Genomic DNA, 22,639 nt, shown 5'->3' with positions numbered 1-22,639 from the left:
ATAAAATAGTCGGGAGAAAAGGCAAGAAGAGGTTCACGTGAAGTGACATAAGGGTGGTGTGAAGGAACTTGGAAACTTGGTGATTGTACAAGTCCAATAACTTTTATATCAAAATCATACACATTAACCCATGTGTTATCTGAATTATAATTTATCTTAATTATTACTTTGTGAGGATCGCATCCGATGGTATTCATGGATCACACCCCACACTGTTCAGGAGATACTGGTGATCAAAATGAAGCCAGCCCCATACAGGGAAAGTGCCTTACTCCCTGTACTATTGATAAATTTAAAACACTTTTTAATTATATCTATTTGTGCTCAGGACTTAACTCCTGTGGTCAGGGATCATATCTGGAGGAATGTGGGGACCCATATGCAATGCTGTGGATTGAATGGGGACAGATCTTGATCAGGCATTCACCTTACTCTTGTACTATCTCTCTGCAACCCTCACATTTTAAAAACATCAGACTTTCCCCAAATTGGAATTACAATAACTGGAAAATACTTTTGCTCCTTCTATTACCTTATTAGTTTTTTTTTGTTTGTTTTTCATAATCCTGCAATCAGTACCTTACTAGTTTTCATACACTGTAGTAACAATAGAAGATAGTTAAATAAAAGATAAATAAAGTTATTCTGTTCCTATGTTCAAAACCTAAAAACTATCTCAGATGATGAAAAAAAATCATTATTTTATAGAAAAATCAGACAACTTCAGTGAATATAAAATAAATCTTGCTTAGAGAAATTTTTTACATACCTGGAATAATCAATTTGGATAAATATCCAAATAGATGGTTTCTTAAGTGAATATAAATTAGGTTTCAGATTTTTTAAATTTTTACTAATTTTTAAAATTCTGAATATTGAGCAAATCATTTTAAATGACAAATGCATAACTGACCATTTCAAGAAGATGCCTGATTTAGGGGAACTGGTTGTCAGAGTAACTAGATATTGGAGGCAACAATCTGAAAAGCTAAATGTGTCATGTTCAAATTTATCTGCACCAAAGATTTTCACAAGCTGTAGTCACATTTCAATTGTTCCTCATTTATCAAGCAGTAATGATCAGTTTTTACATCCACTTTATGAAAGACAAAAACCGCAAGAGTAAAATCAGTAACTGTGCATTTCCACTCTATCCTTCAAATTCTCTTCCTTCCTTGGTACTAACATGGAATTTGCTAATACTAATGAGGCTGTATTGGATATCTGATTTTTAAAACTTGGCAGGGATTTTTGATACTTTGTGCATAAAAATTTGAGTCAACAATTCTTTTGCTTAGAATTGTTTAATCTTCTTCACATTATCTGTTAAGAGTGGGAAAAATCAAATTAGAGGTCACTCCTGTTAAGTATAAAAAAAATGAACATGTCTTATTGCATTCAGATTTTATAATGCTCTACCACCTGTGTTCCCTTGATTAGAATAATAAATGAATATTTATTTCCAGACATTAATTAAATTAGTAACAGAGTGCTTCTCTATAACTGATTATAATTAAGTCTAGTAACAGAGTGGTTTTAATTTGGTAGATTTGCTATTTTTAGAGACAATACAATAGCGGGGTTTTATTCAATATTCTATCTTTATAGTTATTTGATACACCATCCTATTCCTATGCAGCATCAACACCTTCTCATCCCAACTCAGTGCAGCATAATGGTGCTATTTTTTCTGTCATTTCTTATATAGTGGTTGACATTGAATAGTCAAAAAAAAAAATCAAACAGAAGTAGAGTTCAGTAGTACCTTCACCATCTGTCATGAGACTTTGGGAACATTCCTTACATTCTCTAGATCTCAGTTTTTTAATTTGAAAAAAGAAGAGATTTAATAACTTATTTTAATCACCATAGGGGGCTGTGATCAATATCAGAATGGAATAACAGATATAAAAGTGTTTCACTAATTGCAAAAATTCTAGGCACACATATCAATTATGATATGGCTGCTTATACTGTTCTTTGAAAAACAAAAGTAAAAAAATCAAACACGTATGTAATCAGAACTAAAAGAGTTAATTAAAACAATTTCAGGTAGAAAAACAAAGCACTTTGTCATTGTCAAGGATTAAAGTACAGAAAAAAATCAAACTAGAACAAACTTCAAATTAAATGTCGAATATCTTATAAAAGAATTATTAGAATGAGTTATCAGGTAATAAAATATAAAGTGGAAATAGGAGAACTACAATTTACTGCAGTACATAAGAAAAGGCACTTTATAGAGTTTAGAAAGATACAGCACTGTAAATACTACATATTTATACTATGCAGCGTTGTAGCCAAAAGCTTTATAAAGCTCCTTAGTACCTAGGAGAGGTTTGCATGATCAAAATATAGATGTGCAATTTTAAACAATTTAAAATAGTTTAAATAGTTTTGTGGGAAGTCTCCAGTATATTAATGTTCACTTATGTTTTAAAACTCACTTCTTCCAATAATTTTTTTAAAAACTCACTTCTGTAACTAATTATCTACATAACTGACCCAAACTTCTTAACTTTGGGGGGATCATTTTCCCCATCTATTAAATGAGATTTTACCAGATTTGAGCCTGTTGATATGTCACATTGTATTGGCACACACACATACAAAAAACAACTGAATAACTGTCACGGAAAGTTAATAAGCATCTGTATATGGTAATGGTGACAGTAGTGGTGGTATAAACCAGTGGTCTTTAACTGCTGGTCTTTAGCAGACTGTGTAGAAGTTCACAAGTGCAGAAAGGCTGAAAACTAGCTAAATACCAAAATGGTTAGAACCACTAGTCCATGGATTGGTGTGTAGATCTAGGGTGCCTATTCTTAGGTGTAAAAGGTTGAAGAATGCTAGTATATACACAGCAAAATTTCAAAGACAGTTGCTACTCCACCTTCTGTGACTCCAAACTTGATTCACTCTGCCTTTATCTTCGATCTGTTTGCAAATAATATAAGGTCAAGAAGCTAAAATTAAAGGTTTACAGAGGGCTGGAGTGATAGTACAGCTGGTAGGGCATTTGCCTTGCACATGGCCGATCCGGGTTCAATTTCCAGCATCCCGTATGGTTCCCTGAGCACCGCCAGGAGTAATTCCTGAGTGCATGAGCCAGGAGTAACCCCTGTGCACCACTGGGTGTGACCAGAAAAAGCAAAAATAAATAAATAAAAGTTTACAGAAACAACTATACTACTAGCATCCTCTAGACCTGAACTGATAATCGATATGGCTATTGGCAGTACTCACAATGATTATAGAAGACCTATGAAGAAGAGACAATAGTTTGTACTATAAAAGTTAACTCCAAAATAAAATTTCAAAACAAAAATAAAATGCCACTAACAAACTCACAAATTCAGAATGTGTGTGCATACATATATAATCACATGCAAAAGTAGGCATGCTTGATATGTTGCTACAAACATAACTCATGACAAGGCAATGCCACACGGCATCTAGCAAGTTTTGCCTTTAATCATTAATTATGAGATAATAAGCTACTTTTTTCTTCTTTTTTTGCATCACAGCCAGTAATGTACAGGATTTACTCTTGGTTCTGCACTTAGGAACTACCCTTAGTGGTGCTCAGAGGACCATATGGGATGCTGGGAATCAAACTGAGGCTGGTCACGTGCAAGGCAAATGACTTACCCAATGTGCATTGCTCCAGCCCCAATAAGCTACTTTTAAAAGATATTTTTCATTTTCATGAATTCATATATATGCATCCTACTTGTATTTAGCACTGTAGCACTGTCTTCCCATTATTCATTGAGTTACTCGAGTGAGCATCAGTAACGTCTCCATTGTGAGATTTGTTGTTACTGTTTTTGGTATATCAAATACGCCACAGTTAGCTTGCCAGGCTCTGCCATGCGGGTGGGATACTCTCGGTAGCTTGCCGGGCTCTCCGAGAGGGACGGAGAAATCGAACCCAGGTTGGCCTACTTATATTTATGTACATAAAATTTATATATTCACATAAATAATATACATAATAAATCAACAGGGGTAAGAATCTGAGCCACAAATGAACATCCAAATTTTGAATTCTTACTTAAACAAGAGCTAAATGTTCATTTTGTCTTTCCTTACTTCTTTTATTCACTAAGGAAAAAGATTATTGAGAATCTCCCGCTTGACAAAAATTATATATCCATGGATTATATAATTAAATAGACAAGTATCTCACTGTGAATCTAATGATGTTTACAGAAACCAAATCTAGAAGAAAAGAAGTTACAGCATACAATATGCATATATATGGCATGAATAGGAGCAAAGTATTCATATCTGAACTGTTAGAAAATGCTTCTTAAAAACAGTCATATTTCTAGAGAGTAGAAACAGCCTGAGAAAAACTCTTAAAGGGAATAAAATAACAAAATTAGAGCTTGACCACAGGGGTTATATCATGAACTTTAAAACCATCAAATAATAGAGAATTTATTCTGACAACACTGGAAAACAAAGGACATTGGTTCATTACGATTTTCTCTGGATTCTCCCCCCAAAAGATTATCTACTATATCCTAGCACAAAGTATATTTTATAACAAAATACAATGTGCATTTCCCCTGAAGTTAGTACTTAAAACTTATACATACTATCAACAATTCTATTCAATATATAGAAATCGTAGACAGTGCTTGTCAGGTAAAAGAAATAAAAAGAATAAATTAAGAAGTGAAAAAGGATTCATTTGTAATAGACACATTTCGTACAATTAAACTTCAAAACAAACCTATAAATACTTAGAAACAAAGAATAGTTATTAGCAAAACTGTTGAATATGGTGCTAATACATAAAAGTCAGTATTATGTTAAAGTACCTGCCGCAAACAGTTTAATAATGAAAATTTAAAAGTATACCTATATATCATGTCAAAATATAAAGTATTATAGATATTAATGTGTTAAAATATGTGTAAGAACTCTTCTTGCATACTATGTCTTTGTTTTATATGTATATTGTTATATAATCATGGAGAATTGAAAAGGACACAGACAAATTGCACTTATAGATAAAAACCAATAGGTAAGTCCAGGAACATATAACTTCATTAACAAAGAACCGAAACCTCAAACAATCCATCAACAGAAGATTAAAGAAAGAATAAATAGGTTGTGATCTATATATTTATTTATTTATTTATTTTGCTTTTTGGGTCACATCCAGTGATTCTCAGGGGTTACTCCTGGCCCTGCACTCAGGAATTACTCCTGGCGGTGCTGGGGTACCAAATGGGATGCTGGAGATTGAACCTGGATCAGCCGTGTGCAAGGCAAACACCCTACCTGCTGTACTATCGCTATGGCCCCAGTTGTGATTTATTTATACAATGAAATGCAACACAGTAATAAAGAAGAATTACTGATTCTATAAATGTACATATACACGTATGTATGACTTCCACTGACATTATTTAGGACATTATAAGCTGCCATACACAAAACAATATCAACTGCATGACTTCCTTAATATCATAATAAACAGAAAAAATAAACAAGGATAGTAAAAAGAAACTCCCTGACTCAAAAAAAGTACCAGAAGACATCAAACCTTCCTATGCATAAGTGCTATGCTATCATGACTCTAAATTGATGATCCTAGAAATGTTGTATATCTTAAGTTGATTGGCATTAGTTCTTTGGCAACACCAGTTTACCTTATTTAAATCTATTTAAATATTCTTTATAATATACCCGGCAGAGCCTGGCAAGCTACCCGTGATGTATTCGATATGCCAAACACAGTAACAACAAGTCTCATGATGGAGACATTACTGGGCCCGCTCGAGCAAATCAATGAACAACGGGAGGACCGTGACTGACTGAGTATAATATACTGTGTTGATTTACTTATATCACTTTACATATGGTACTGTTATTCTTGATGAATTATTCTTAATATTTATTCTTAAATTATTACTACTTCACCTTATGATTTAGAGATCCCTAGTGCTATGTCTTCAAAATATATTTGAAAGTATATCTGAAAGTGCACGGTAATTGATAAAGAGAACAAAGTCTTATTATTGGGGAAAAACCACATTCATTATCATTATCTACATGTAAGATTTATTCACTATTTATCTTATTTCCTTAATTTTAATGAAGGCAAAAATGGCAATCTACAATAAAATTTATAAAACAATGGTAAAATTTTGCCAAACACAGAAACATCCCCAATACCAATACCCAATACCAATGCAACATAAACCTTCCTATGCATAAGTGCTATGGTATTATGAATCTAAACTGATGCTAGAAATTTACAGGGCTAGAATAGGCAAATTAAAACAAGAAAAAATTAGGATTTGTCACTGTATCAGCCTCTTCTTTGGCTTTTCATAAAAATTACTATTAAAAATGCTAGGTGAAACTTGAGGGAATTGTGCTGAGTAAACTCTGTCTGAAGGAGAGACAAATGCAGAACATTCTCTCTCATGTTTGGGATATGAGATATATTAAGGTGTTAAAACATGGACAAAGGCAGCAGAAGTGGAGAGGTGTTCTACAGAATCAAGTTTACCTGACGACGGGTGAGGGTGTGCCTGGAGGGGCCCTTAGGACTTGTTGGAGGGAAGCAGGCATTCTAGCGAAGCTGTGGGGTTGGAACCATGAATGCATGAAACTGTTAACAGTATTGTAAATCACAGTTGCTTAATAAATATGGGGAAAAGAATAGAATGCTATATAAAAATGGTAGCAAGTTGTGAAAAAAATATATTCACTCTGGTACTTTCTTCAGACCTCTACGCCAAATTTGAATGTTTGGGAATCAAACGTGATACTTTACCATCAGTAACTTCTAAATATGCTTTTGTGATGATACTCCCGGCAACATTTAAAGTTTGGCAGATGTAATAGCCAACATCAGATCGCTGGACATTAGTAATCGTGAGGTCGCCGGTCTGGGAGACTGAAAAGCGGCTAGATGACTGCGGCGGCTGATACGAAAACAAAAGATTCTAGAATTTGAGAAGAAAGAATAAAGTTGTTCATTGTCAGGCTTCAATATTTTAACATCTATGCATCTACGGTTACATAAGCATACGTGACACCACATATATGTGTATAACTTAGGCATGCTTTATCACATGTACACAAAAGTACAAATACATAAATATATATATATACACACACACAAAGATATTTCATGAATTTAATTTCAAGGATATTATTATTATTATTATTTTGGGGGATGAACATCAAATTCTCTAGGCTTAATCTTGGCTCTGTGCTCAAGGATTATTCTGTGCTCAGCAATCCTCCTGCAGGGCTTGGGGAACTTCCAATGGTCTCAGGATCAAACCTGTTCAGCAGTCTGCAAGGCAAGTGCCTCAGCCTTCATGCTATCTCTTGACCCCAAGGGTATTATTTTTTCACTGGAACTAGTCTACTGTTAAACATATATTATAAAAGACCAATAATTGCCACCAAGTTGTTCATCATTTCTTATTTTTTTCCTACTAGCTGGTGAGCCTATCCATATGGTTTTTGAAATTCAAAAGCTGACTTTAAGAATTAATAACAATCTTACTTCTCTAAAAGACTATATTAAATAGAAAGTCAAGGTAAAGTGTGATGTAATTCTGTGAGGCAAAATTCTCACTATGAACCAATTATGCTTGTCAGAAGAAGTGCATTATTTCATGTAAAATAATACATTATGCCATTATGTTTTATGAAATAATGGATATCAACGATTTTCCTCTAACCAAATAATGTTGCTTCTTTTTTTTAAAGTTTACTTTCCTTGTTAACATATATCATTTTTAAAAGACTAATTCCACTGAATACACTTCAGCCAACATGAGTTGCATCATAAAAGCAACCAAAATTAAAGTATTTCAAAATTTTATCTAGAGTAAGTAGCTTACTGAATAATTAGAATAGATCAAAGACTCACTTAAATATCACACTTTGAAGAACTTTTCAATATTTTGCTATTGCTATGGTACAGAATTTTTCTTATGTAAATTTAGCAAATATGGTGCTTTAAGGCCAAGTTGAATGCATGTGAAGTCCCAAGACAATAGATATGAAATGAAGGGTTGTTCTTCAAAAAATAAAATTGCTTTACATTTTCTTTTCATTAAGCTAAAGTCTAATAGTGAGATTAGAGTATGTAAGAGAATAGATTTTAATATCCAAGTTTCAACGTATATAGAAATTTCCAGTTTGCAATATGCTTAGATAGGATATTTTTCCAAGCTTGTGTTTTCTGTGAACAACTATCTCTCAATTTATCTCTGCTTTTTTTTTTAAACTGTGGAGTGCTTATATTCTCTCTTAAAAGAGAATATCCTCTCTTTCTCGTCTCTCGCCCTTCTCTAAGAATATTTCTTTAAGCAAACTACTTTATTTCAATAAAAAGTTTAGATAGTAGTATAGGATAGGAAATGATCACATTTGATAATCTTCAAAGTAGAATATACAAAACTATATCTACTGTTTGAGAATTTCAGAGTTTGATAAATCTCATATGTATACATGTATAAGTATACATCTAGACAGATATGCAAGTTAAAATGATATCAGTGGGGAGTATACCAAATTTCTGATACTTTGAGAGAAATTATTCCAGTGATTAATTTTTACAAGACTTTATTAAAATTTATTTAAAGAGATGTGAGGGGAGAGGGAAAAATGTGTGTTTGACAAATAATACAGACTTCTTCAGAGTGGAAATAAGCAAGCAAAGAAGCAGATTAGCAAGCGAGATGCATATTCAAGGCAGAACATGGACTTACTTACATATTCAAGGCAGGACATGGGCTTAAAGGGCAAGCCTGACTGTCACTATTTTGAATATGTCCTTCAACATTTAATTAAAGATATTTGAATAAAAGAAATGATAACAAAATGAATTGGGGGAGAGAGGGGAAAGAAAGTCAATTTTTCCACTAAAGGCCAAATCAGCACGATGTTAAAATTCATATGATAATCAATTGTGATTCTATCGGGGCAGGAAAGACAACCTAGAGGGCAGAGAGCATGCGAGGTGCACACGCTAGGGACAGTGGCTCAATCCCAGGCTTCACAAGTGCCTGGAGCACCTCCAGGAACACCTCCAGAGTGCTGAATGCCAGGAACAGCCCAGGAGAATTGCTTGGGGTGGCCCAAAGCAACCAATCAAGCAACTGAATACTGTTCTATATATGACCCTACACATCTAAAGAGTGAAAAGAGAATTAAAACAGTGGGGTGACTTCTGTCTCTTCTCTTGTAGCTAAATTTCTTTGTGGTTGCTGTTGTTACTGAGATTTCTTTTCTTCTTTTTTTTTGGCTTTGTTTGGGGTCATATCCAGAGATGCTTAGGAGTTACTTCTGATTTTGAACTCAGGAATCACTCCTGGCATTGCTCGGGGGACCATATGGGATGCTGGAGATTGAACCCAGGTCCACCGCATGCAAGGGAAACACCCGACCCGCTGTACTATTGCTCCAGCAACCGAGATCTCTATGTACTCGTATATCTCAGCTCTTTGGAACCGGGAGCTATATGCTACGTGACTTGTTTTCTTTTATCTCTTGACTCTCATCTTCGCTGACAGGAATACTTGTATAATGTCATACCTGACTCCCCTCTCTCCTCCAAAAAATAGCTGGTTGAGGATTTCCCGTTGCTTCACACTGAAAAGTGACAGTTCGCCCCAAGGCCACAACCTGGTCACGGGGTTTCACAACAAAATGTGGAGGTTCTAAAGAAGATGAAAAAAATTATATCAATCAAAAGCATGCCAATATTGTCCTAATTGAGACAATTTGCTGGTATCCCAAGCACTACTTTTATTCTACACAACTCAGTATGCACTATAGTTTATAATGTACAGATTCACGTTCTTAATTCAATTGAAGCTAAATTACATGCATATCTATAGAATAAAATAGAGAGTTGGTCAGAAGAGGCTTTTATTACCTGACCTTGTAAGATTAAAAACCACAAAAGAAATGAAAAAAAAACCTTGAGCCAACTATTTGGCCCTTTACATTCAAAGTATACTTGAAATTTGTCTGAATAAATATTATCGTTGCTCATTCAAAGTTGTTTAAAGGTGAATGGACTTTAATCATACACACAAGGACCCCCTGGTGTAGGCAGGCCCTAAAATTACTTTAATTTAAGTCAAAAGCTCCTGAAATGCTACTGTGCAAATTATAACCATTTAAAATCTTCAGTCCAATTACTCAAATAGAAATGAATTTAAAGTAATAGTGGAGTCGAATGCCTCCGTCATTTACATAGGCAAGGGCATGTTCAAACAGAATATATATGGAAATGAGGGTAAATTTGAAACATCTGCTCATCCTGACATTATAAATACTGCCAGCTTTGTCCAAACTGTTTGATTTATACAGACTTAAATGGCCACTTCATTCAGCAGTAAATAGAGTGTCAGAAAATTATGTCAGTTACATTGAGTTCGGTGGCAGCTGAAAACATGAGGTGTGCTGATGGAGCCTCTCCTATGGAGGGATGCCTATTTGGGGGCTCTCCTTTGTACTTGGGAAAAATGTGGGCTAACCATGAGTCTTTCTACCTTCTATTTACACTTTTCAAATTCATTCCTTATCAGTTGTCTGGAACACCTAATTATTCTTCTCTCCTGACTCAGTTCAAACTGAAGTGAAAGTTTCCAGCCAGACATTTACTGGTTTATAAAGGATAGGGTTAATCCAGTTCACTTTTAAAAACAGTTCCATTCTTTTCACTTCCTTATAAATACTGAAAATTACTTCTGTTACTTACTTATTCCTCCTTAAACTGAACATGATTCAGAATTGTTATCAGATGATAGCCAACAAAGTTACCATTTTGCTCACAAAATGCAATTTCTTGGTTAATAAAGAAAATAATTAAGGGAGCTTTTTTCTGGACAAATATTTTCTGGTCAGTTTTGTAAAGATGTATACACACATATATGTAGATTGACTGTAATTTAAATATATATAAAGTTGTTAATGTAGATACATACATGTGCCTATTTAAATAATGTTCTTATATATTATATAAATTAATTGAAATGTAAACATTTCTTTAAAGGAAAGAATATTGTAAAACAACTTGCGGAGGATTGCTTGGTGGCAAAACTGAAGAAAGTAATTAGATAGCCTAACAACTAGATTAGCAAGCTTTCTTCTACACTCCCTTTTTGTTTTTAATTGAGGTTTAGCAGAAATTATACCATTTGACTAGAAAATTATAGGAGACCTGAAAAATCAGGTCAAATAATTTCAAATGTCCTGTAACTTATAGGGAAGAAAATACGAAGTCAGGAGGTATAGTTTAGGTTGAATTTTGAAACGTTAAAGTCCTAGTTTATAATTTTTAACAACAACAACAAAAAACTCTGATTGTAATTGAGTGGTTTACTCATGACTTTAGCAAGCACTATTATTATCCAGGTATAATAACAGCCATCTGCAGCACTGCTTGGGGATTTTCTTCCATACACATCCAGACAGGAGCATTTGATTCCTTAGTTAAAGGCTGGGGTAATTGATGTTGAAATCAGACTAAGAAATTGAAAGAACTGACTGGATGATAAACTAAATCCAGAAGACAGTTTGGTTTCTTTCAAAGAAAGAAACCCAAATCATTAATTGAATGGATGGGAGAATCTGACTTTCCAATATGCAGAGAATTTGAGTAGGAAAAAATAAATGTTCAGACCACTGAGACAAAGTAAAAACTTCGGGTGGTCTCCTTCCTAAATCTCAGAAGCATGGCTAATAATGTCTGCCAGAATCCATGTTTCCTTTATAAAATGCCAACTTTACTGAAACCTCAAAGACTTACTTGGAAACAAGGAATACAAACCCTTATGCTAATTACATTTATCCTGAAGCAATCCTGCCCAAGATATCTCCCTGGAGGTGATTTTACTTTGTTTTGTAGGCATTTTCTTGAGCCAACATCAATATTACCTCCAAAAGCCACAACATATTTATTCAAATATAAATTAAAATTCCTTTTCTACATGTATGCTGAATATTAGATAATAACCACATTTAAGAAAATAAATGAATGATTTATTTAACAACCTATTGTCACCTATTTAGACTGAGGTTTCATTTGTCATATGTACCCCTTTAAAATTCTCATTAAACAAAATATTGTTTGAGGGCTATGACATTAAAAAAATGGTGCAACTGTAAATACATATCCGTGTTATACATATCACATTTGGTTATTGTTGGCAATTTAAAGCATTGGACAAAAAAAAAACAGAGAAAGCACTACAGATAATCTATAAAAAATCAAACCACACTGTTTTAAGGTATAGGTCTATATGTTATTTTCATTACTACTTAGTAACCTATATACATTACTTCAGATTATTTTATATTTATTTTAATATTTAAATTATTTCAAATTTTACTACTATTTCTATTTTGTATTACTATTTAGATAATTTCTTTCCAAACTTCACAACAGTGATTGCTAATTCTCAGGCAGACTATGCTCTTAATTAAATTTTTATATTAATGAAGGTAAAAATTTATCATGACTTTGTTTTTGAACTTTTGATCCTCATATTTATCACAGCTTATCTGTTCTGGACATTTTGTTCCTCATCCATTTTTTTTTTATTTCTAGCAAGTACTAGGAGGCTAAAATGTTATCTATATCCATATATTGTAGATAAGATTTTCCCACTCTATTAACAGTTTTACTATTACTATTAGGCATGTCTTGTTTCATACTAGTTAAATATAATAAAGACTAAATAATATATAAATTCTATAAACATTTAATTCCATTTTATTCTGATCTTTGCATTAATTATTAATATTTAATCCACATATATTACTGTTTATTTATTGTGCATATTGGGTAGTATATGGGAAGGTGTTAATTTTACATCTGTTATCACATGCTCATTAATGAATAATTTATTCTACATGTATCAGTGTGAAATGACACTTTTATATTCATGGAGCATATTAACTGAAATAAGATTATCTTATGGTCAAAAATATTCCTTAGCCTACCACTTAAGAAATTCATGCAAAATTCACCTGCAAATAGTGTTTTAGAATTCTTAAAGAGTAAACACAATTTCTCCAACATACTAGTCATAAATATACTTAGAATCTAATGGCTATGTATAGAAAGATAAACATTTATCAATGCAAACTGTAAGAAAATTTGGAAGCATCCTATGTCTCATATAAAATGAAATAAAACAAATCTGACACACAGAAAAGAAAAATGAATCAAAACATTCCTAAACACAAACTTGTACACCAATGAACTTTCAATTTCTATTGCTGAATAGCTACAAAAATTAAGATGAACAACACAACTTCCTAAAATTTCTTTGAAATTCCCCCAGTAAAAGCCCAAATACTCTGTGAGCACAGGATGTAGTTGGTTTACTTTTACCTTAAGGATACAAATTGTAAAGATACTTAAGTTGAGATAGTGCTTTAATTAAATTTTTTTCACTGCTCTAAGGAAAGAAAACATAAAGGGATGCAGATTACATATCATTTAATAAGACATCAAGTTAGCAACCCCATTACCTGTACTCTTTGTCACAGTTACCCATACTTCCTGCAGACTTTATTCTGTGCAGTCTGTCTTTGAAGCCAATGACAAGTGAAACATGGAGCTGATTGGTTGAAGGACATGGAAGGGTATGGATGGAAAGGGGAAGAGAAGTTCCATTCACAGTGACACGGTGATTAGAAGATGGCCAATAAAATGTCAACTTACCAGACCCAACTAAAACAGAACAAAAAAAAAGAAACATGGAATAAATAAAAATAAAAACCAGAAAACAAAAAGAAAATGTAGCAAGATTCGACTTAACAATGATCTTTCTTTTAAAATAAAAACACATCAATACTTGGATACATGGTTCATACTATTCATGGATGAGTGAAAATTTGTTAGTATATTCAATGTGATCATGATTAATTTAATAAAATAAATGAATATTTATACTATGATTAAATGGCAAAACTAAAATGAATGGTATCTATAATGTTATACGATAGTTTTCAAAGACTACATTTTGTTACTACTAGATGACAAGGTTAGTTAACTATACACGTAATGAATTTAAAGACACTATAAATCTTAACTACTAGTGAAACAGAATAAGCCCAAACATCTGAACCAAGGATTAAAATGTTTCTTACAAAAACTCCATCCAAATAAATTTTAAAAGATATTTTCCCTTGATATTCTATTACATCTCTGCTTCGTATACTTGAGTAAGCAAGCAAGTCATCCTAAAATCAGGTAAAATAAAAGTGTGGGCTGAGAGTTTTCATTCCTGGCAAGTACCCTCATTCACAGTTTGAAGCAAAGAAGCAACATTATTAGAATGTGTAACTCTTAAATTATTGCATAATTTTTGAGAAGAAACAAATAGTACAACTAGAAAAAGAAACAACAACAAAAAACCTCCATCTATAACCCTTGTGAAAGTACTAATAGCATTTATCACTTCAAGGCTGAAACATTTGCCTGTATTAATATAGACAGCACAGGAATGCACAACTAGAATCTTAAGAAATATTTTGCCAACTTAGAAACTGAGATAAATATTAACAAGTGCAGAACTTTCTTAAAATAATAGTTTGAATTTTATATATGTATATATGATGTGTATATGTGCATATATGTATATATACTAATGCACATATATACAAATGTACACATATGCAAGCACATATATACCTATGCACACATATGTGTGTATACATGCTATATACACATATATGTGTACATATACAATGCACATAAATATGTACATATATACATGCATATAATATTTGTGGTGCTGAGTATTAACCAAGGTCAGACACATGCAAAGCAAACAACTTAATCTGTTTTATCTTTCTCATCCACAATATCCACAACGTACTTTTTCAAATAAATAATTTACATATATCTAGCAAATCAAAAATTAATTAGATTTTATATACATCCTCATAGTTTCAAGGAATGAACTATGCATACCTCTGCTTTTATGAATTGTTACAATTTTAAGACCTGCAAAGTCTCTTGTCATTGGTGACACATTTGCAAAATGTAAAGGTAATTCACAAACATAGTTTAAGTCACATTAAAGTGAGTGAAATATTTATTTTTTTACTTTAAAGAACTAATAATCAGACATTTTTATTCATTAGAATAATAATTGTTGAAAATGAATTTACTCTGGCGTAATACTTATCAAAACATCAACATTGCCTGATTGTTTTTTTATTTTTTTTTGGCAGGGAGGGGGCTTTGGGGCCACTCCTGTCTGTGCTTAGGGTTTCCACCTGGCTCTGGGCTCAGAGATGACTCCCGGTGGGTTTTCAGAGCTTGTTATGCTAGTAATTGAACCTGGGGTCACAGTGTGGAAAGCAAACACCATAAAAGCTCTACTCTATATCTTTAAACTCAGTTACACTTCTTGAAACTTTAAACATGGTTTCCTTTAAATAGGAGACATATTAAGAAGCTATAGAGACAGAAACAGAGAGAGAAGAAAAGCTCCTGCCATAAAGGCAGGTTGGGGGTTGGGGGGAAGGGGGCTGATGGGAGGGAACCTGGGGACACTGGTGCTGGGAAATGTACTTTGGTGGAGGGATGGATGCTGGAAGACTACATGACTGAAATCTAATCATGAACAGCTTTGTAAGAGTATAGTTCTCAGTGATTCAATAAAAAAGTAAAATTTAAAAAAAGACATTTAGAAACTACAAGAATGAAAGCCAACAAAGTACAGCGGTGAAGCCTTGCATTCATTTAGTTAGTTTTGGGGCCACACTCAGTGGTGCTTGGAGGATTATATGGGACGCCAGGGATTGAACCTGGGCTGGCTGCTTGCAAGGCACATGCCTTACACACTGTACTATTTCTGGTCCTGAAGTCTAGCTTTAAAAAAAAAAAGTCAAAATGCTGTAGAATTTCAGGGCAATCTGTGAAAATAAATTTGATCTCATCAGACTGAGGTAGTTAAAAACAATCCTTATTTAACATAGAGACCAGAGAAATTATCCATAAAGATTTCCTTGTATCATTTCAAGAATTTGAAAGTTCATGAAATATTTCAGAAACATCCAAGGAGTTAGAAACAGTCCAATTATTAGAATGCATTTCATTAAGAAAAATATATATATATTCGCTTCTTTTGGGTCACACCTGATGATGCATAGGGGTGACTCTCGGTCTGCACTCAGGAATTACTCCTGGTGGTGATGAGGGGATCATATGGGATGCTGGGAATCGAACGCGGGTTGGCCGAGTGCAAGGCAAACGCCTTACCCTCTGTGCTATCGCTCCAGTCCCTAAAATATTTTTTTTTAAGATGCTCTTGTTTGGCTTGTAAGATATGCAGCAATTAGTTGCTGAGTTGAATATTTTATTCATTAAAATCCAATTTCTTTAATAAATTCAAGTGAATGTATTTGAATATCAAATAACAAATAATAATTGATAATAATTTATAATTTATTAAATGTCCTGGAAGTCATTTAAAAGGTACATCTAATACAGACGTTCCTAATACATGCAAAGTTTTGAGAGGATCTTATTTTGAGTGATCGTTTAAATTTCTTTTCCTTTTTTCCCCTTCATTTAAGCTTTTCATAAGTATGAGTATCAGAATATGATTCCACTAATCTAAATCAACACCTTTATAACACAACTTAGTCCTTCTTTAATTTATTCTAGTTTTAGTAAACATATAAATGCATTAAAAGACTCCAAGTAAAATCCATATAGTCATATGAAGGCAATTGTCAACTCAATCTTTCACTTTCCTTTTTCTTTTGGTTTTGGGGTCACCTACTCAGGTGTTACTTCTAGCTCTGTGCTCAGGGATCACGCCTGGCAGTGTTCGGGGGACCATATAGGATGCTGGAGGAGGAGATCAAATTGGTTTGGCTGCATGTAAGGCAAGCACTCTATGGGCTGTATTATCATTGCAGCCCCAAACTCTCACTTAAATGACGGAAAGAATAAATGACGGAATTTAAAAAAATGTCTCATATATACCCACTGTCCTCTATTTCTCGGCTCACGGAAATTCTATACACTGAACAGGGATCTTCTACCACCTGGATAGTGTCTATTACTGTCCTGTATGATCATTCAGAAAGAATTAGAAAAGAAGGGGGAAAGTAATATAGATCATGTTCTTTAATTATTCTTAAACTTTGTGATTTGGGTGGCTTCCCTCCTACTTTTCATTACTCTTCTTAACTTTGTCTGTTCCTCTTAGCTTTCTACTTCTAAAGCTGCTGCTACCTTCCTTTATCCCAAAGTTCCTTTTTCTCACTATGAAAGAGGAAAAGCCTGCCTGTCTCTATCTCTAATGAAGCAATAAAACTATAAAATGTTACTGCTGGAAGTGACCTTAAAACTTATCAGTCTATCCCAGACTTTTTGCATGAGAAAATAGGGATCCTCAATTGCTCAATAACCTTCTCAATGTCACAGATGATTTACCAAAGACCAACTTACAGGCCACTTAACTAAATCCACTCTTCTGTACACATTTTTGTATAGATAATCAGTTTGGGGAGAACTATTGCAATAGGACACAAAACGTATTACATGTAAACTGCTACAGTTTAACCTACAACTGTTACTACCCATGTCACTTCAACTAACATACAACAACATGTGTATGGAGGTATTTTGCAAACATGAAAATTTCATAATATTTAAATCAATGACAATATTTTAAAGAAGAATAAATTTAAAAAAATCCTCATGATATTAAAAATCTTTTAAGATTATTTAACCATAAGTATTAAAAGATATAGGGGAAAAACTCTGGTGGTAAAAAGTTGATCTGAAAGCCTCTGGAGGAATTTTTTTTAAAAAACGTGAATTCCTTAGCAGAACAAATTTTGATCATTTTCTCAATTGAAATCAATATACCAAAATATTAACATAAAACAAAATAAAAATACTTCAATAAAATTTTTTAAAAATATTAAATAGGAAGGTAAAACATGTATTTTAAAATTAATACATATTTTAAGAGAATAAAATTTGTCATTTTATGTTTTTAACTAGCAACATTAAGTAGACTATAATAAAGTTACAGAGGTAGCTAGAATTTTCTTTTCACATTGAAGGAATTTCATAAAAGATGAAGGGTTAGAAAACTTCCTATAAGGTCATTTTGTAAAAATCATGCTGTTTTCAAAAAAAAGAATTGTATTATTTTTTGGGAAAGGGAATTATGTGAAGTCAAATATACATGTATTTAAAACACATAAATTATGTAATTCTCTTGAGCATAAATGAGAAAAACGATGCCATGTTTTAAAAGTATTTATAAACACAAAAATATTATAAAATTGACCAATTCCCTAAAAAATAAAATACTTAGAATATTTTAGCCCAACTTACACACACTCACAAGTATAAGAACAAGATCAGACACTGTGTTTTTTGAAGGTGATATCAAAGATCACTGAATTGATTACTTTGAGATCTCATAGAGTCTAAGGAAGTACACTGTTCAAAGAACAATCGTTAGGTGTATAAAGAAGAAGCTAAGATGAAAATTAAAATTGGAAGAAAGAAGGAAGGAGAATAGAAGAAATAAGAAAGAAAGAAAAAAAAGAGAAAAGAAAAGATGGGAAAGAAGGCTAATCACCAGAAAGACTTCTATTTCCTCACTTTCCATCACATTCAAGAGAGGAGTTTTATAGAGAATCATTTGAAGCAAACTAGATAAGAAGCTGGACAATTTTTTTTTCAGTTGTGAAAATAAGTTATCTGAACAGAAATTTAAGAAGTCTTCATGTTAGATCTAATAAATATAGGAAACAGCCACTCTTTGTAAGCACTTTCTTTAGAGAGAAGATGATAATGGGTCTAAATAACCATGAATGTCTTAGGGAATGTATAGAAAAGAAACAGTTAACTGTAAAGGTCACTGAACCATGAATTGGTTGCCAACTGTGATGTCTCTAGAGGTCTTTAAAAATGGGATTGAAATTCCATTTGGCCACAACAGTTTAGCTATAACTCTGTCTGGTAAAAGAAATTGAGTAGTTGACTTTTAAAGTGCTTTCTATGATATGATTTTTAAGAGTATGGAAATTGAGAAGCAGAGCAGAATGACTGATATATACCTGAGTCCTTAGTATTTTCCTTTCAGGTTATGTTATATACAAATATAGACTCTGCCATAACATGTTTTAGAAACACAAAAAATTAAAATATTTGCATAATCAGTGCAGATGATGATGATTTTAGTATATTCACATTGAGATCTCAACATTTAAAGTGTGATGGCAAGTATATTTGAGTTTAACCTTAAAGTTGCATAAAAATAGCGAGCTCCTTCTCAATTAGCATGGTCCAATGCTTATTTTAAAATGTCATTATAGTAGATTGCCATAGTTCTTGCGCCTAGCACAATGTAATAAATATCAAATACTTTTTAGTCAACCAAACATATGTATCTATCTATTGTAGTACCAGACATATTAATAATTACCAGGGAATAGTTGTTTTTATGAATGTGCTATGGCTAAAATCCTTATAGAATTCTGATATTGAATCCTTAAGTCAATACGATTCTTTTCATTTTCTCCTTATTTTCATATATCACACCTTTTAGATGAGCAAGGCTCAAAGAACAAATCTAATAGACAAAAATTATAATTTATAAAATTATAAATAAAGCAATGCAGAGTATAAAAGAACTGAAGTGGTGTGACTGAAGATTTTCTGGGAAGAGTCAGGGAGAGAAATACATTTTTAATAAAACAGCGGGAAACTCAAATTTTCAAGTAGTAAGTAACCTATATTTGAACTGACAAATCCAAGTCACTGCTATGCCAGAAAATTACATGCACAGATACTCATGACTGATAATATATATAACAATTAAAAACTCAGGATATTTTAATGCTTGCTATGATTTCTTTTGGGAGAAAAGATTTGAGTTTAACATAAAAGCCTGTCATTATGTCTTTCAACTTTTCAGACATAAATAGAGTGATTAACAGGGGCATTTTTAGAATACCTTTAATGGATACATAAAATTCTATGAACTTTTCCCCTCCACTCAAAGATTTCACATTACTCTGTAGATCAATGGTTTAGGTGACAATTCTGGGTGTCACAACCAAAGAGGTATATTACATTTAGTCGGCATAGTTCATGGATGCTGATAAACATCCAACAAAGCCTAATCCAATTCCCAAAAACAAAGCATCCCTGGGGTTAAATATTAATAGTGCCAGGACTGATAAATCAATCTACAATTACATATTCAATTTAAAGTTAACAACTGCAGTAACTATTTCTCACCCAATGTACATGAAGCATCTTCCACAATGCCTTTATTCTCATCATTAAGATAGCTATTTAGAAACAGTTAATTCTTTTTTTTTTGTAGTGATACTATTTTTTTTTATTATTATTACTGAAACACCATGAGGTGCAGTTGTAGACATACAAACTTTCATGCTTGGGTTTCAGTTATACAATGATCAAGTACCCATCCCTCCACCAGTGCCCATTCTCCATCACCAATGAAAACAGTAGCCCCCCCCCCATCCTCCCCACCATGGCCCACCTCTGCGGCAGGGCATTCCCTTTTGCTCTCTCTTTCCTTGAGGGTGTTGTGGTTTGCAATAGACGTATTGAGTGGCCATCGTGTTCAGTCCATAGTCTACTTTCAGCATGCATCTCGGATCCCGGGCAAGTCTTCCAAACACCCTTTACTTGGTGTTCCCATCTCTATCTGAGCTGCCTTTTCCCCCAGCATGTGCTGCTGGCTTCCAAGCCGTGGAGCAGACCTCCTATTACTTATCTCGACTATTCTTGGGTGTTTGCCTCTCCTTCTGTTAGTTTATATTCCCCAGATGAGTGCAGTCTTTCTATGTCTATCCCTCTCTTTCTGACTCATTTCACTTAGCATGATACTATTCCATGTAGAACCACTGAAACAGTTAATTCTTTTCTTTTCCAACAATGCTTCTGCTTTCCCAAAAGGCAGTTATTAAATCGTGTAATTTATTTATTTGACTACTAGAATCAGAACAACTTTCCAGCAACTTACAACAATGTATTCTACCTGATATTATATAAATACTTCGATGGAAATAACTAAATCCACTAAGAAAACCAGAAACCTGGGTTTTTTTTTCCCAGTTCTTCCTGGAGTGACACAATTTATGGCCAAATTCCATGGCTCTGATTTCACGAATTACTTCTCCATCCAATTCACCTCCTTCCATCTTCAGTGTGATCACTTTGGCCCAAGTTATCAAGTAGTATTCATCATAAATCCTGTCTTGCTTTTTTTATAATCCAATCTAAACACTACCAGAGTTATTGAAATAAAATCCTACTAGATTAATATGATCAGCATATTTTAGTTCATATCCTTGTACCCACCACTCTCAAAATAAAGAACACAACCCTAGGATGCTCTTGTTCTATAGTCTTTCATACGTTTTTATCTCTTTTCCTTCATCTCCCTAGCTTAACTCCATAAACCTTTTGACCTTTACTGCTGGTTCTATTGATTCTGTATATTGGAATCCTTTACTTTACCTATTTAATTACTACTCAGTTTAGCTTTCAGCTCAAAAGGAAAAACAAAAGGACCACCCTTAAATCTGTTATTATTATATGAATACTAACTTTTCTCTTGGAACACTTACTGTAAACTGGGAGATATGTTTAGCTATTCTATAAATGTTGCAACCCAAATTAATCTTCAAATTCCATAAGGTCAAGTTTTCATAATTTAATGTCCTCTCACTAGAACTTATATAATAAGGACATACTCATATTGTAAATATCTGTTAAAATATGAACAAGTGGCATTTGTATTTCCACTACTAGTAAAAAACACTTTCTACCATTTCTATATCTTCAATAATTCACTTTTTAATGTCTATGATATTGAGCTATTTGAAGATACCTCTCTTATTTTACTAAGCTAGCATGAAAAAGAGATCTGTGTCTTATTTATCTGTGCATACATTGGTCTAGCGTATTTTCATGAACATAGAATGTATGCAAGGGCTCTGCTTATTAACTGGAAAACTTGGAATGTCTATCTTGAAGTGAATTGTTTCCATGAAAGTTTGGTGCATTATTTTATAATATTTCCCAACTAACAGTTAAGCAATTTTGGATCAAGAGCTTTTCATCACCAATCAGGTCCTGTATATATCTTACGAGTTCTTACATCTCAGAATAATGGAGTTATCAATGGTATCTATGTATCAGATACTAGAAATATCTGATACATACTAGAAATCTTTACTGCAATCCTACAAACAAAAAGCTCAATATGCTGATTTTTCAACAAAGAGAAAAATGAAAATTATCTTAGGATAACAGAGCAGGTAAGAAATGAAAGATTAGAATTCAAGACTAGCTCTAAAAAGTTACATTGCTTGATTTTTTTTCTTCCTTAAGCAGTGTGTTAGGCCTTAATAAAATTTAAGTGAAATCTTTTGATTATCACCTAAACAACTTTAATTCTGGAAATTTTGTTTGTTTCTTTGGTTATACCTGACAGTGCTCAGGTGTTATTCCTGGCTGTGCACTCAAGGATCACTCCTGGTAGTGATCAGGGAACCATAGGCAGTATCAGGTATTGAACTGGGTTGACTGAGTGCAAGGTAAGTG

The 22,639-nt window shown here is 33.2% G+C and overlaps 1 protein-coding gene across 1 annotated transcript in view; it reads right to left on the bottom strand.

The window, feature by feature from the left end:
* ROBO1 (roundabout guidance receptor 1) overlaps window positions 1–22,639 on the bottom strand; it is an 839,320-nt gene that overhangs the window by 84,900 nt on the left and 731,781 nt on the right. Inside the window, exons 8-9 of the mRNA XM_056135441.1 lie at window positions 9,586–9,710; window positions 6,803–6,974 (exon numbers count right to left, since the gene is read on the bottom strand). Coding sequence (XP_055991416.1) covers window positions 6,803–6,974; window positions 9,586–9,710 — 297 coding nt within the window. The remainder of the gene's footprint in view (window positions 1–6,802; window positions 6,975–9,585; window positions 9,711–22,639) is intronic.

The sequence above is a fragment of the Sorex fumeus genome, unplaced genomic scaffold (assembly GCF_029834395.1).
Source record: "Sorex fumeus unplaced genomic scaffold, SorFum_2.1 ptg000115l, whole genome shotgun sequence".
Lineage (NCBI taxonomy): Eukaryota > Metazoa > Chordata > Mammalia > Eulipotyphla > Soricidae > Sorex > Sorex fumeus.
The sequence above is the reverse complement of the archived record's forward strand: the minus strand, read 5'-3'. Positions and strand labels throughout refer to the sequence as shown.